At 60.8% G+C, this 14,267-nt stretch overlaps 1 protein-coding gene across 5 annotated transcripts; it reads right to left on the bottom strand.

Annotated features, from left to right (window-relative positions):
* Positions 1–862: 862 nt before the first annotated feature.
* Positions 863–14,190, bottom strand: GIGYF1 (GRB10 interacting GYF protein 1). 5 transcript variants are annotated; one of them, XM_061210274.1, is made up of 28 exons: positions 14,014–14,190; positions 10,569–10,702; positions 8,881–9,124; positions 7,995–8,146; positions 7,640–7,749; positions 7,417–7,546; positions 7,222–7,317; positions 6,969–7,080; positions 6,748–6,856; positions 6,369–6,409; positions 5,980–6,150; positions 5,493–5,746; positions 5,255–5,363; positions 4,652–4,789; positions 4,342–4,442; positions 3,954–4,125; positions 3,669–3,835; positions 3,450–3,550; positions 3,249–3,365; positions 3,021–3,121; positions 2,802–2,884; positions 2,571–2,714; positions 2,265–2,492; positions 1,822–2,006; positions 1,566–1,726; positions 1,317–1,480; positions 1,101–1,230; positions 863–1,011 (listed from the first exon to the last, which is right to left on the bottom strand). In XM_061210274.1, the coding sequence occupies exons 5-28, from the start codon at positions 7,672–7,674 to the stop codon at positions 959–961; spliced, it is 3,102 nt and encodes a 1,033-aa protein (XP_061066257.1). In that variant the 5' UTR covers positions 7,675–7,749; positions 7,995–8,146; positions 8,881–9,124; positions 10,569–10,702; positions 14,014–14,190; the 3' UTR covers positions 863–958. The 5 variants fall into 5 exon arrangements, with proteins under 5 accessions (XP_061066257.1, XP_061066259.1, XP_061066258.1 ...); XM_061210276.1 differs by having other exon boundaries at positions 1,822–2,003; positions 7,995–9,124; XM_061210275.1 differs by lacking the exon at positions 10,569–10,702 and having other exon boundaries at positions 7,995–9,124.
* Positions 14,191–14,267: the final 77 nt, after the last annotated feature.

Genomic DNA, 14,267 nt, shown 5'->3' with positions numbered 1-14,267 from the left:
TGAGGCAGCGGGCGCAGCAGGGGCTCGTGGCCCAGAGAATACATTCATGTGGCAAGGCAGGGAGCTGGGACTTTCAGCTTCACACCCAGGCTGGCCCCCCCGAATGGCAGCGGAGGGGGAAGCCCCTCACCAGGGCCAGAGTGGAAGTTCTGCCGGCCTGAGAGCCAGATGAGGTTGGCACTGCCGGCCCTCTCCCATCCACCCTGTCAGCCGGCGCAGGGTGGCAGCCTGGGGCGCTGAGGCGGCCTGGCCCATTTGTGCAACTTTCCCCAGAAGCAGCAAAGCCAAGGGGCTACTTTGGCCCCCACCTCAGACGCCTCTGCCACAGTCACAGCAACAAGGGAGCCGTTCACAGCGGGTCCGGCCGGCGGGGCTGAGGGGGCCTCGCTGTGCAAACTGCTGGCACCCCAGCTTCCAGTTACCCCAGTGGCCCACCGTGTGGGGCAGGGAGGGTAAGTGCAGCCTCGGGGGCCAGGCAGGACAGGTCCGTGGGTCCCGTGTCCCCACTGCCCCAAAATAACAGTGTGTTTTTTCTTTCAGTCTCCTAACCATTTTTTTTTGTTTTTCTTTTTTCTTAAAAAAAAAAAAAAAAAGAAAAGAAAAAAACGAAACAAAAACCTCTGTGGATCTTCCATTGTCGCTCCCCCATCCCCAAAAGGGAAAGGGGGTGCTTAGAGTCTACTTCTTAACAATTTTTTTTTGTCTCTCCTAATGTTTTCTTCAATGTTGTTTAAAATTAAAAACAAAAACAAAACAAAAAAACCCTTCCCCCCAATCTGTAAAGTGCCTCGTGGTGGGTGAGTTAAGGTGCATCGTGTGGTTTGTAACAAGTGCTGGGGACCCTGCCCCTGCTTCCTCCTATGCTCCTCGTGGGGAGCCTGCAGTCTGGGGACCCAGGGGTCCAAGCCGCTGCTGCTGCCCCTGGCCTATAGCCCAGGGTGCTGGTGGGACGGGCTGGTCAGTAGTCATCCACGCTCTCGATCTCACCAGAAGGTCCATGCAGGGAGTACCCTGAAGCCAGGGGAAGCTGGGTTTGAGCTCACCCACCCAGGCTCCTGCCCAGTGCTGAGGAAGGAGCCTCCTCCCCACTCCAAACTCACCCAAGATGCTGGGGTCCGAGTGCAGCATCAGTGCCCGCCTCTTGGCCTTGCTGCCCTCCCCAGAGCCGAGTTTGGTGCTGTGGTTGGTCTGAAAGGCTGTCTGCAGGGAGCCACTGCTCAGCCAAGCCTCCTGCAAAGCAGCGGGGGGGGGGGGGGGGTGTCAGGGGAGCACTGGGCGCCCTCACTGCCTCTGGCCAGGGCTCTGTGAAACCTCACCTGCTGCTGCTGCCGCTGCTGGCTGGCCTTCTGCTTGGCCCTCCGCTCCAGGAATTGTTTGGCAAATTCTTTGGCTTCCAGCGTGTCCCCCAGGCAGGAACGGATATAGTCATGGACGTCGTAGGGGGATTCCACCTCCTTGAGGATCGCTACAGCCATGGGCACTGCGGGGCAGGATGGGGCTGTCAGGGCCCACCTGATGCGGGTCTGGAACCCCCAGCCTGGCCTCCCGGGGAAAGCCGCCTGTACCGTCCAGGCTGCCCGTGGTGCTCAGCGTGTGCAGCATCTGCTCACACCACTGGGTGAAGCCATCCTGGGGCCGGGGGATGCCCTGGAGCAGCTTCAGCAGCTTCTCTTCCTCCTCCGTCTTTTTGCGCACAGGCCGACCTGACAGGTGGCTGTACGAGTCACTGAGCGGGATGGAGGTGAATCAGAGACGAAGACAGCAGTGAGCTCAGGAGTCCCGCATCCTTCCACCCCCACCCCTGCAGGCCCCAGCACCCACCTGAGAGAGGGGCTGCTGCGGCTGTTCTTCAGGCCCAGGCTGCGGGCCAGGCTCCCGCTGCTCTTGAGGGTGTCCTCCCAGAGCCCCAGGCCGCTGCTGCCCCCACTCTTGTCGGGCCCGCCCCACAGCGGCCCGGCCTCAGATACCCACTGGTTCAGGGGAGCGGCGCCCAGGCCCCCGAGCTGCTACAGAGGGCAGTGAGTCAGGGCGGCCCAGGCGGGGACACACACACTCGAGAACGCTGAGTGGGAGGTTGGTTCAGGTGGCACGGGGGGTGGGGGTGGGGGTGGGGGTGAGGTGAGGGCCTCACAGAAGAGAGCGCCTCCAGGGTCACATGGGGACCAGCGCGCCCCCCCACCCCGGGTCACCCCGGGAGCTGACCGGAAGGGGTTCCCGAGGGCCCCAAGGTGCCAGCCAGCAGGGGCCAGGCCCAGCCTGCTCACCACACGGTGGTTGGGAGCCTGGGCCCGCGACGGCTCCCGAGGCGGGGGCTGCTTGTGCATCTGCCGCTCGCCCTCCAGCTGCAGCTCCAGCAGCGTCTTCATGGACACGCCCTGCTTGGCCAGGCTGGCCCACAGCGGGGGCGGGGAACTGGGCGCAGGAGGCACGGGGACGGCAGCCACCGCCTGCTGCTGCTGGAGCAGCTTCAGCAGGAGCTCCTGCTGCCGCACCTGAGGCAGAGACGCGGTGAGGGCCAGCGGGCGCCCCCGCACGGCCCGGGCAGCGCGCGCGCTCGGCCGGGCCCCCACCTGCTTGCGCCGAAACAGCTCCTCCTCCTCCTGCCGCCGCTTCTGCTCCTCCTGCTGCTGCTGCTGGCGGCGCTTCTCCTCTCGGCGCTTGCGCTCCTCCTCCTCCCGCTTCGCCCTGAGCTCCACTTCTCGGCGCTCCTGGAACTGGAGCGCTCGAGATCAGACCCGACGTCAGGCCTTCCCTGCCGTGGCCCGGCCCCCCGAGGACTCCAGCCCCAGACGCCCACTCACTTTATGTTGCAGCTGGAGTTGTTCTAGAATTGGACCCTGAGTCGAAGAGTTAATTGGTATGTCCCAAAGACTGGCCTCACCGCCTGCGGGGAGCAAGGGCAGCTGCAGGAGGGGGCTCAGGCCTCAGGGTACCCACCCACCCGCGACTGTCGGGGATAGGGAGGGGACTCCAGGACTCGGGACGGGCCGGGCCGGGCGGGGCAGCGGCTGGCCACACACCTGACTGTGATGAGGCTGAGGTATGTATGTCCCAGAGGGGGCCCGAGTCTGGCACTGACAAGGACCGGTTCATCGTCGGGAGCAAGTTCTGGTCCCCACCCCTGCGGAGCGAAGCACTGACACTCAGCACCCTAAAGCCATCTCCAGCCTGCACCCCACCCCCCCACGACCCGAGGGCTGTGCGCGCGGCCACGGGCAGACAGAGCGAGGACGGAGCATCCCACACACCTGGGGGGCTTGAGAGCTTGGAGCTGCTGCAGGAACGCGGTGAGCTGCTGCTGTGGCGGCGGCGGCAGGTCCCCCAGAGCCGCCTTTTCCCGAAGCGCACACTGCGGGAGCTGGCGGCTGCCGAGAAGTGGGCGGGCATGAGGTGGGCCGGCCACAGGGCCAGCGCGGCCCTACTGACAAGCCCTGCTAGGCCCCCCATACCTGCCGACCAGCTGCAGAAACTGCTGGTGCTGCAGCTGCTGGTACAAGGCGGCTGCCGCCAGCTCCTGTTGCTTCTTCAGCCGCTCCTGGTCCATGTTTCCCTGAGTGAGGGCCAGAGAGTTCCGGCGGCTCTGACCTTGGCTTGCTCTGCAGCACCCGCTGCCATCCGCCAGGCTCCCACCTCCCGTCCCTGCTCTGTGCAAAGGGGGGTATGCTCACCAGCAGTGGGGGTGGTGAGGGCCCAGGGGCAAAGGGCACACGACCCCACATCTTGATCACCTCACCCAACGGCTGGAAGCCCTCATCACAGCCCCGCTTCACAAGCAGGGCCATGGAGAAATAGCCCGCCTGGAACCACTCCGCCATCTCCTGTGTCGTGAAGGGGCCTGGGCCAAGGGAAGGGGGGCCGCGGTCAGAAAGGTGCGCCAGAGGAGCCCTCGATGAGAACGGTGCTGTCCCCATGCCCCAGCAGCCCCTCCTGCATGCCCTGCTTCCCACGGGCACCTTGGATCTCCCCCTGCGGGTCCTTGTAGAACCACTTCCGGGCTGCGCCATGACTGAGGGGGAGGGCGGTGGCAGCTGCAGAGTGGCGCAGGCCCTGGGCCTGGATGGCGGCTGTGAACTGCTCCTCCTCCAGGGAGCTGTCCTGCAGGGAGGCCACGAGCTTCTCCGCCTCCTGGGAACCCAGGGAGAGAGGGGAAGGCTCAACCGGCCAAGCCCAGCAACATCAGACGGGGCTGGGGCTAAGGTGGGGTGGGGTCAAGAGAGCAGGTCCTGAACACAGCGGGACCGATGGGGAAAAGCCTGGAACCGGGGCAACGACAGACGGAATAAAGACTCTCTGTCCCCCCAGAGGGGAGGATCCCCAGAGCCTTCTCAGGCCCCCTCACACCTGCTGCAGGTGCTTCAAGCCTTCATCATCTTCCAGATCTCCAGGTGGGCCAGGGGGTGAGCCCACCCCAGGACTCAGCTGCACTGCTCTCATATCGTCTCCTAGAAGGAGCAAAGAAGGGAAGGTGGAATGGGGGAGTCCAGAGAAGGGGGCGAGACGGTCCCTCTTCTACCACCCTTATTCCAGAGAAGTCGGTGCTAACTCTGGCCCCTCCACAAACACCCCTTGCACCTCCTTCCCACAGGGAAGAGGAGCATCTTCCCCACCAGCCCCAGGCTCCAGGGAAAGGGTGGCCCTGCCCTCTGGCTACCTTCAGCTGCCGGCAGGTCTTTCTCCACAGCATCATCGCCTTCCCCGTTACCTCCCCAGAGTGGGCCCAAGCTGGGCAGTGGGGACGGGGAGCTGGACTTCTCCTCCTGAGGAGGCAGTGGGGTCAGTTCCTTCCCACCTGAAAGGGAAGGGTAATTACCAGAATTCAAAACCAAAGAGCCGGAAGGCCTTAAAAATGATTTAGCACAAACCCTCCATTTGTGGCCAGAAGGGCCTCTGGGTATTGAGTCCACCCACGTATCTCTGGTCAACACAGCTAAGGTTCGGTGAACTGACACCACAAACCCCACTCTGCACGCTTCCTCTTTTGCCCCTTCGGTGATGGACGTGCATCCATACCACCGGCCAGGGCTGTACACACACCACCACTGGTTTAATACCGTGTTCGACAGATTCCAGGGACTGTCAAAGGTCATTTTGATTCTGCTTTGATTTTTATCTGACACTCGGCCTTTCGGACACAGCCCTGCTGTTTCCAGGCTCCTCCCCACACCGTGTCGGCACCGGCCTCCCTCCGTGCTGCCCGCGGACCCCACTCGCTCGAGGCTGCAGGCGTGCTCCTTGCCCCACCGCGCAGGCTTACCCGCCTCAGGCCCCTCCTCGTCCAGCCCTTCGGAAGGCTCTTCCTCCTCTTCCTCCAGACCCTGGAAATCGAGCTCCTGCTCCTCGGGAATGGGCTCCTTGGGGCCCTTCTGCACAGGTTACGGGATATGACAGGGAGGTGAATGGCAGAGGAAAAAAGGATGGAGTGAGAGAATCCCCTCAGGGCAGGTTCCCACCAACCTCTAAGAAAAGTCTCCCCCTCGCCGCCTCGCAGATACCTTGAGAGGCAAGAAGGCCCCGGAGGCATCGAAGGTGCCCATTTCTTCATCCTCATCATCCAGACACCACTCCGGGAGCCCATCCTTGTCGTCATCAAAGCCGTCAGGCCCTCGGCACCTCCGGAGGTGAGAGCTGCCTCCCCCACCCCTCCCCTCCTCTTCACCACACCCTCCTCGATCCCCTCGCAAATCAAATTCAAACTTGCGACGCCGGTCCCCATGTTCCCGCCAGCCAGCAGAGCGGGGGCCGCCATCTGGGCAGGAAAAGTCGGAGAAGGAGAATCGGTATCCCAGCCAGGCCAGAGCCCCACTCTTCTGCTGCCCAGGGACCCCCCCGGCCCGGAACGACAGGCACTTCCGGGACTGCATTCCCACCCGCCCCGCTCCAGAACTCTCTGCTCCCTCTGCCTGGCCGCAGGTGCCCATCCTCACAGGAAGTTCTCGCCGCCCGCCGCCCCCCACAGCGCCCACCTGGCCCCAATCTCACCAGGGCTGGCAGAGCGCCAGCGGTCGCCATCTCGCCGGGGTCCTGCCCCAAGTCTCCAGCTGCCCTCCTCCTCTTCCTCTTGCTCCTCTCGGAGAGAACGCCAGTTCTCGCTATCTGAGCGGGCATGCTCCTTCCTCGGGCCAGCCCCTCCCTCATCAAACCCGGATCGCGCTTGGGAGCAGGGGAAGACACAGTCAGCGGACGGCGGCCACGGTCCCTGCAAGACTCTTACTATACGCCTTGCTGGGAAAGAGGAGCCCAGCTCCGGGCCCTCCTGCCCCTACCACCTCCCCCAGGAAACATCCCCCAACCGGGGCCACCCATTTCAGTCCTCCCCCACCTCTTAACGACCTTCAGGGCCTGGCCACCACCCTCGCCACTCTCCATACCTCCATCCCTCCTGGCCGACTTCTCAAACCGCCTCTCGCTTCTGTGGGAGGGACAGGTGTGGGTCAGAGGACAGTTCCGTCCCCAACCTGCAGGATCTCTGCTCACCTTGTCCATTCTTCCCTGAGAGGTGCGGGGCAGGGGGACGGGGGTGGCGGGCTTGGAAGGAAGCCCAATGGCGTGCCCAGAGAATCGGAAGGAAAAGGGCAGGGTCATAGGGGGTCAGAGGGCACAGAGAGAGCTCTCTGACCAGGGCTAATCTGGTGGGTCTCCTCGTGCCCTCTGATGACAAAGACCCAAGCCTCCCTCCATGAGACCCTGGGCCCTAACCCCGGGGCCCCTCTCTGCTCTGCCTCTATGCCACCTTCTCCCAGCCTGCACCTGTCATCCCAACTCTGGCTACGCTGGATCTCCCGGGGGTTTCGGCCAAAGGCCCCATCGCCTTCTTCAATGCTTCTTTGGTAAAAGCAACTGTCACCGCGGCCACGGCCTGGAGAAGGAATGAGGTGCGCGTGGGAAACCTGCCGGCTCACCCCTCCAAGTCCTCAAGACCGCGAATCCCACCGCTGCCCGCCCCAGAACACGCCATCACCCCCCTCTACCTCGGCTCCGCGTGCTGCCCCTGCCACGGGAGGCGCCACCTAGGGGGGGACCAGCCCCTTTCCCCATCAGCCTCAGCACAGCCACACTGTTCACTGACAGGGAGAAGTTTCTCTGAGGAGGGAGCCAGGGGTGGGAGTGAGGACCCAGGCACCCGACTGCTCCCACCCCACCCACAACCGCAACTCCACCACCTGCCTTCCCAACTCCAGCCCCCTCCACGGTGGAGACGTGGCGCCGCCGGCAGGGCCCCACCTGCTCCTCCTCAGTCAGAGGCTCCAGCGCCAGGGGCTGCAGCGGCTCCTCCTGCAGCACCGCAGCAAACTCCTTGTCTTGCAGCTCATCGGGGACCTGTCAACCGGGGCAGGAGGTATCACATGCTCCTGGGCCCTCTCCACTGGCCAAGACAAGCGGGCAACTGGGCCACACCGCACCCCCGCCCACCCCTACCTTGCTCTCCTTGACATAGAGGGCCAGCATCTCCTCTCGCCCGTAGCGATAGTCGGCCAGCTTGTATTTGGGCATGGCGGGGGATGGGGGTGGGGAGGCCACACTGCCACCACTAGAAAGGGCCCTCAGCCTGCAGAAAGGGCACGAGAAGGAGAGAGACAGAAATCTGAGCAGCCCTGTCCTTCCCGGCTTCTCTACACCACCCAAAGCACACCTGACTCACCACTCAGGCCCAAAGTTGAGGGTCTCTGCTGCCATTGTGGAGCTGGGCGTGTCCTAGAGGTCGAGGGGATGAGCAGGGGAGGGGGAACCTGGTGTTCACTCTCCAAACACCTGTGGAGACGTGGGGGAGACTGGGCCTTGGAGACGGCACGCCCGGAGAGCCCAAAAGAATGAGGACTAGGTGGGTACAGTAATGGGCTCTATAAGGACTCGCCTAAGCCAGCCACGTGCCACTCACACCACGAGTTAACCAAAGAGTCACGCTGGAGGAAGGCCTGGGGGAGGGGAGGAAAACAGGCAGCCAGAGCCCCTTCCAGCTTCTGCAGGGGGATGCCCTCCCTCTGGCCCAGACTCACCTGGCAGCCTTGCCCAGGGAAGCAGGTAGGGCAGGGGCCGGGCTCTCTCCAGGCAAGGGCCTGTGCTGGAGTGAACCAGGGTCCCCAGGCAACTGGATGTTGGTCTGACCAGAGCAGTGCCCAGGGAGGGACCTTCACATCTGGGAAAGATCCTTATAGAGGGGCGAAGAGAAGAAAGTGGGGTTAAATTAGCGGTCAGACAGACCTCCCTGCCTCCAGCCCTCCTCCGTCTTGCATAACAAGAAGGTCCACAGCTGCCTGGAGGCTGCTGGTTACGGAGCACAGGGGACCCCAGCCCCTGCTCCTCCTCATCGCTGCCCTGCACTCTCAGGCCTCTCGAGCGGCCAGTTCACTCGGTGGAGCCTGGCGGAAGTGCTGGGGGTGTGGCAGAGAAGGCCAGGCACCTCCCGACAGCTCAGCGCTCTCGCCAAGTGGCCCAGCATTCAGTAAAGGGGTGCCTGAGGTACACGTGGATGTTTAGGACAAAGAGAAAACACACACACACACAAGCAGAAAACCCACGGGAGTCCCAAATGTTCTAGAGAGAGAAAAAGCCAGTTATTAAGAGGGTTAGAAGTTTATCTGGGAGCAAAATTACCTCTCCTCTGAAAACACTCAGGTCTGGCTGCTTGGCAGCTAGAATCCAGAGACTCAGTTTGGGGAGAGACCCGGTACAAGGGGAGCGGGGGCTATTCCAGAGCCCGAGGTGGGGCGCGCTGAAGGCCGCGGCCGGCCACTCCAGCCAGCGTGCCCAGGGCTCACTCACCAGACCGGAGTCAACACCGAGGCCCGGTCCCTGGGATCAGGAAGAGCCCGATCGTAAGGACAGAGAGCCAAGAAGAGAACGACGTTACCGTGATACAAGCTAGGAAGAAGGCTCCCTCACCACAAAGCAGAAATAAGGTCAGAGTTACTGAAGCTGACAGAAGCGGTTGTGGTGGCGGCAGCGACCCGTCCCTCTAAGGAACAGTGGAGGCGGCTCTCAGGAGGCGGCGCATCCCTGGTGGTTCCGAGCAGAGGGTGGGTGGGCAGGGTCTCAGGGAGCCGTGCAAGGGCTTCCCTCACTGGCTGGGGCGGAGGCTGGACCGGGGCACCTCCACAGTTCCCATCGACTCCAAGACTCCACAACTCTGGGAAGGAAGGAGGAAGAAGGGTTTCCACCAAAGGGGCCAGGTGAAAGCGGCCCTCCTCCACAGCTGCAGCCCAGAACACAAAGCAAACTCCACGACAGACACGGGACCCACCCCCAGAATCCCAGCATCCTAGGGTGAAATGCAGCTTGTGAGACCATCCAGAGCAGGGCTGACCTCCCCCGGCACAGGCGTCTCTTCTACAACAGCCTCAGCTGGCCATTTCTGGAGCTGGAGCACGCCACAGCACACACGGCCGTCAGAGAAGACAGGCCTGTTGAAAAGCTCTTCCTGTCACTGAATTCGAGTAGGCCTCCCAGAACAGCCGAGTCCGGTTAGTTCTGTCTATGCTACAACCCTTACGTAATTTGGCCAACAAATGACTCTTGAAAACATTAGCTAAATAAAACATACCAGTCACGGAAGAACAAATATTGGATGATTCCTCTCATGTGAGATTACCAGGGGAGTCAAATTCAGAGGAACAGAGTAGAACAGTGGGTGCCAGGGCTGGGGGGGCGGCAAGGAGAGTGGGGAGTTGTTTAACGGGGACCGTTTGAGCTGAAATAGGGCAGATGAAAAAGTTCTGGGGATGAGGTGGATGGCTGCACAACAACGTGATGAATGTATTTAACGCTGCAGAATCGTATCCTTAAAAATAGCTAGGGTGGGGGCTTCCCTGGTGGCGCAGTGGTTAAGAATCCGCCTGCCAATGCAGGGGACACGGGTTCAAGCCCTGGTCTGGGAAGATCCCACATGCTGCGGAGCAACTAAGCCCGTGCGCCACAACTACTGAGCCTGCGAGCCACAACTACTGAGCCCACATGCCACAACTACTGAAGCCCGCGTGCCTAGAGCCCATGCTCCGCAACAAGAGAAGCCACCACAATGAGAAGCCCGTGCACCGCAACGAAGAGTAGCCCCCGCTCGCCACAACTAGAGAAAGCCCGCACGCAGCAACGAAGACCCAACGCAGCCAAAAACAAATAAATAAAAATAATTTTTAGAAAATAGCTAATGTGGTATATGTTATATTTGACCGTTTTTAAAAGGTTTGTGGGGGGACTTCCCTGGCAGTATAGTGGTTACTAGGACTCCACGCTTCCAATGCAGGGGGCGCAGGTTTGATCCCTGGTCGGGGAACTAGGATCCCACATGCCGCGTGGTGCGGCCAAAAAATAATAATAATAAAATAAACATGACTGGTAAAAAAAAAAAAAAAAGGCTTAGGGGGAAAAGAAGACATTTGGGGATAGCTATCACATACTAAGTCTTCGTCACTCCAAGAAAAACACCCCACTTCCTTCAAACAAACTCAGGAGAGGCTGTTCTGAGCCTCTTCCAGGCCACCCCAGAAGAGCCCCATCCTAGACCGATGGGACAAAGAGTCCTGCGAGCATGGAAAGCTGCTGTGGGGTGAGAGGACAGAAAGGGGGCAACTCACCCTCCCACCCCTCCAGGGAGTGGCAAAGGCGGCTGGCCGCCAGGCGCTTCCCACTTCAGCCGTCACCCTTCTGTCCTGGTTGTAAGGAGTGAACTGAGAAAAAGCGCTGGCTCCGGGCGTGAGAAGCAGGGAAACTACGGAGGCGAGAGAGAGGCAATCAGGCGAGAGGAAGTGGAGGAGCGGCCGGTGAGAAAGGTCAAGCATCGGGGCGGGCCCAGCCAGGGGAGGCCTGGGTCCCAGAAGCCGGTGGCTGCCTGGCCCTTCGACTGCGAGCTGCACACACGCGCCCCACCGTTTCTAGCTCCAAACAGGTGTGCGTCTTTCCCACGTGCTTCGTCAAAGCCACCATTTCTCAACTGGGGGCAACTCTGCTCCCCAGGACACATCCGGCAATATCGGGGGACATCTGTGGTCGGTGTGACTGGGAAATGTTACTGGCATCCAGTGAGCAGAGGCCAGGGATGCTGCTAAACATCCTACGCTGCACAGGACAGCCCTAACCTCAAAGAGTTATCTGGGCCCAGATTATCAACAGGGGCACAGTTAAGAAACCCGCCTGTGCGCCGCAGGCAGAAGGTAACCATGCCTGTTGTCTGTTTATGGGGAAGAATGTAAGACAAGAGAAACCAAATTTACTCCAGCTCATTCCTGCCTCTGAAGAGCAAGGAAATCATTCCCTAATTACACTGTCCCATGAGAGAAATCTGCAATCCTGCCAGGAGGGAAATCCTCGGGAAAAGAATAGATTAAACAAAATTGTCCTAAGTCTATCACAAACTTTGAAAGCCCAGCATTTGGATCCCCTTCCAGTGAAGGAAAGAGCAGGAGGTGTTAGGCAGGGGACAGAGACAGCATCCCTCCCTGGCTATTTGACCTAAGGGTGTTGTGCTTAGCCCCCACCTCTCAGCATCTGTCTGCCTCATCTATCCACACCCCGCCCCCTTCTCCTCCTCAAGCCTCAGCGTACCCTCACTCCCCCAGCACCTGAATTACTGCTCTTAAAAGACTGCCCCCTGCCGGAGTCCAAGGGAGAGAACACACACTGGTCCTGGGTGCTCACGACAGGCTTGAGGGAACACGAGGGGAGCCTGTTCTCTGGGGTTCAGAACTCACAGGAGAAGGAAAAAATCCAGAGAAAACGCAGTCCCAGTACACACTAAGTTAAGAACGTTATTTCCTCATTCCATCACCGCGAAAATTAGCCCCAATCCAGAGCAATGTGCTTTGGCACAGGAAGACACCACTATTAACAGAAGTACAATACCAAATTCCCCAACATTTGAGCAACCACCCAGCCCCAAGCCTGTTGGAGGTGACTCCGCCCTTTCTCAGGATGGAAAGATTCTCCATGCGGGGTAGGAGAACTCTGAGACTTAAAAAGAGGTGCAAGCCCATGTTCTTCCCAGCTGGTCAGTTTTCCCAGCTCTGCCCTCTGAGCCATCATAACAACGCCCTGCAGCATGTCTAGTAGTTAACAGTTTTCAAAACACTTTCACACTTTAACTCATTTGATCCCTTCTGCCCACTTGCCCAGTCTTGGGCTCCAGGCAGAGAAAACAAGGAAGGGAGGCTGCAGCTGCCCTGATAGAAGACGCTGACGTCTCTGACACCCTACCTGAGACTGGAGAATGGGCACATGTGCAGCAAGAACCACCCCAAACTCAAAAGCACACTTTGTGAGTTTTAAACCATTTTTAATTTCTCGTTAGAATTTTTAAAATCCTTTCCATAGGGACTTCCCTGGCTGTCCAGTGGTTAAGACTTCACCTTCCAATGCAGGGGCTGTGGGTTCGATCCCTGGTTGGGGAGCTAAGATCCCACATACCTCGCGGCCAAAACACCAAAACATAAGAACAAAAAAAACCACAGAAGCAATACTGTAACAAATTCAATAAATACTTGAAAAATGATCCACACCAAAAAAAAAAACTTAAAAAAAAAATCCTTCCCGTAGCCACTTCTTCTCACCTCCTCTGCTCTAAAGTGGGGCTTTTTTTTTTTCCTATCCCAAACTCCAACTACAGATGTAAAAGCCAGGGCAAACTGGGGTCCTTTAATCCATCAAACCACAGACAACACGGACACATCCGCTGGCTGAGAAAGACAGGCCAGGAGTCTAAGAACAGAACTCACTTGACTATAACCACCATGTGGGACCCCTCGAGGTCCCTGGTCCCCGCCATGGCAGCCACACAAAGCCCAGATCTGTTCCAACCCTGCCCAATGACACACTAGACCTACCACCTAGGAAATAAAACTGAGGCTGGGGTGATGGAGGGTGGCCTGGGACTGCACAGGGAATGGTACCGATGAAGGACCAGAAAGCAAACTCCCATACTGTGAGAAGCTAAGGGGACCAGCCTGTTGGTACCCAAGGTGTTTCAGGTGCAAAGCCAAGGGGCGGGGGCTAAACTGCAACCGCGTGTCAGCTCTCGGGCAGCAGAAAGGCTGTGGAGGCTGATCTCTGGAAAAGCAGCAATGAGAAGCAAGAGGGGAGTGAGACTGGGGTGGGTGGAAGAAAGAGCTGGCCAACAAGTACTGGTTGAGCATCTATCCCCGGGGCCAGGCCCGGCCCTATGATGGACCAGACCTGTACGCTCACTGGGAATTCTAGCAACGGCTGGGTAAGACGTGCGAGATGAGGGTCTTTTTAAAGTTAACTTGGAAAAAAAAAAAAAAAGGCAAAGTGTGAGGGGCCGTGACTGGGGAGCTGCTGCATCAGGGGAGATGGGCTGGGAAGGGCCCAGCCTGGCGACAGGACAGACTAAGGTGTTTCACACGGCCGGGCAACCGGGAGGAAGAAGACCCCAATGACCAAGCACTAATGTCGCTGCTGAAAGAAAATTTCGGCGAAGACCCAGGCGAAATGCTGTGGTTAGGAGGAGAGGCTTCCACGTTAGCCAAAAGTCACGGAAAGCTTGGACTTTAAGACCCGCCGGGCCCAGCTCAGGCCGATAAGAAACCGGAGGCGCGTTGGGGGATATCTCTGGGGAGAACCGGGCATTAGGGTCCCGGGGCCCCGGGCAGAGGATGCGGGCGGGGGTAGGTGGGGGGCCTGGGCCGGGCTTCCGAGGGCCGGAGAGCGACCGTTAGGAGCGCGGGGGTGGGAAGGAGGCGGGCCGGCCCGGGAGGACGGCGTGCCCTTCAGGGAGGGGGCGCCAGGTGCGGGGGCGCGGGCGGCCGCCCCCGGGAGGGAGCCGGCCTCCCTCCGGGCGGCGCGGGGGCCCGGCCCGCGCCGGGGGAGGGTCAGGCGGGGAGGGCCGGAGGGCGGGCACACCGGGCGTCGGGGGCGGCGGCCTCGGGAGGAGACGGGGGAGGGTCCGTGCCGGCGGCCCGCGCTCCCGCTTTGGCTCTCGCAGGCTCGGCGCGGCCGCCTCGGCGTCGGGGGCGGGCCTGGCCCGGGCCCGGCCGCGGGCCGGGGTCCGTGGGGCCGCCGGGCGCTTACCGCGGCGGGCGGGCGGCGCGAGGCTCCGGTCCCGGGGCGTTGGCGACGCGCGGCGGGCCGGGGGGCGGCGGCGGCGGGGGAGGGGGCGCTGGCGCTCCCGCGGCGGCCGCTCCTCTCTGTTTGTGTTTGTAGCAAGATGGCTGCCCGCCTCGCACCACGTGACGCGGACGCGGGGCCGCGGGGCCGCCCCCTCCGCCCCCGCCGCGGCCGCCGCCACCGCCACTGCCCCCCTCTGCTGCTCCGGCCCGCTCCGA

The sequence above is a fragment of the Eubalaena glacialis genome, chromosome 13 (assembly GCF_028564815.1).
Source record: "Eubalaena glacialis isolate mEubGla1 chromosome 13, mEubGla1.1.hap2.+ XY, whole genome shotgun sequence".
In the NCBI taxonomy this organism is placed as follows: Eukaryota; Metazoa; Chordata; class Mammalia; order Artiodactyla; family Balaenidae; genus Eubalaena; species Eubalaena glacialis.
The sequence above is the reverse complement of the archived record's forward strand: the minus strand, read 5'-3'. Positions and strand labels throughout refer to the sequence as shown.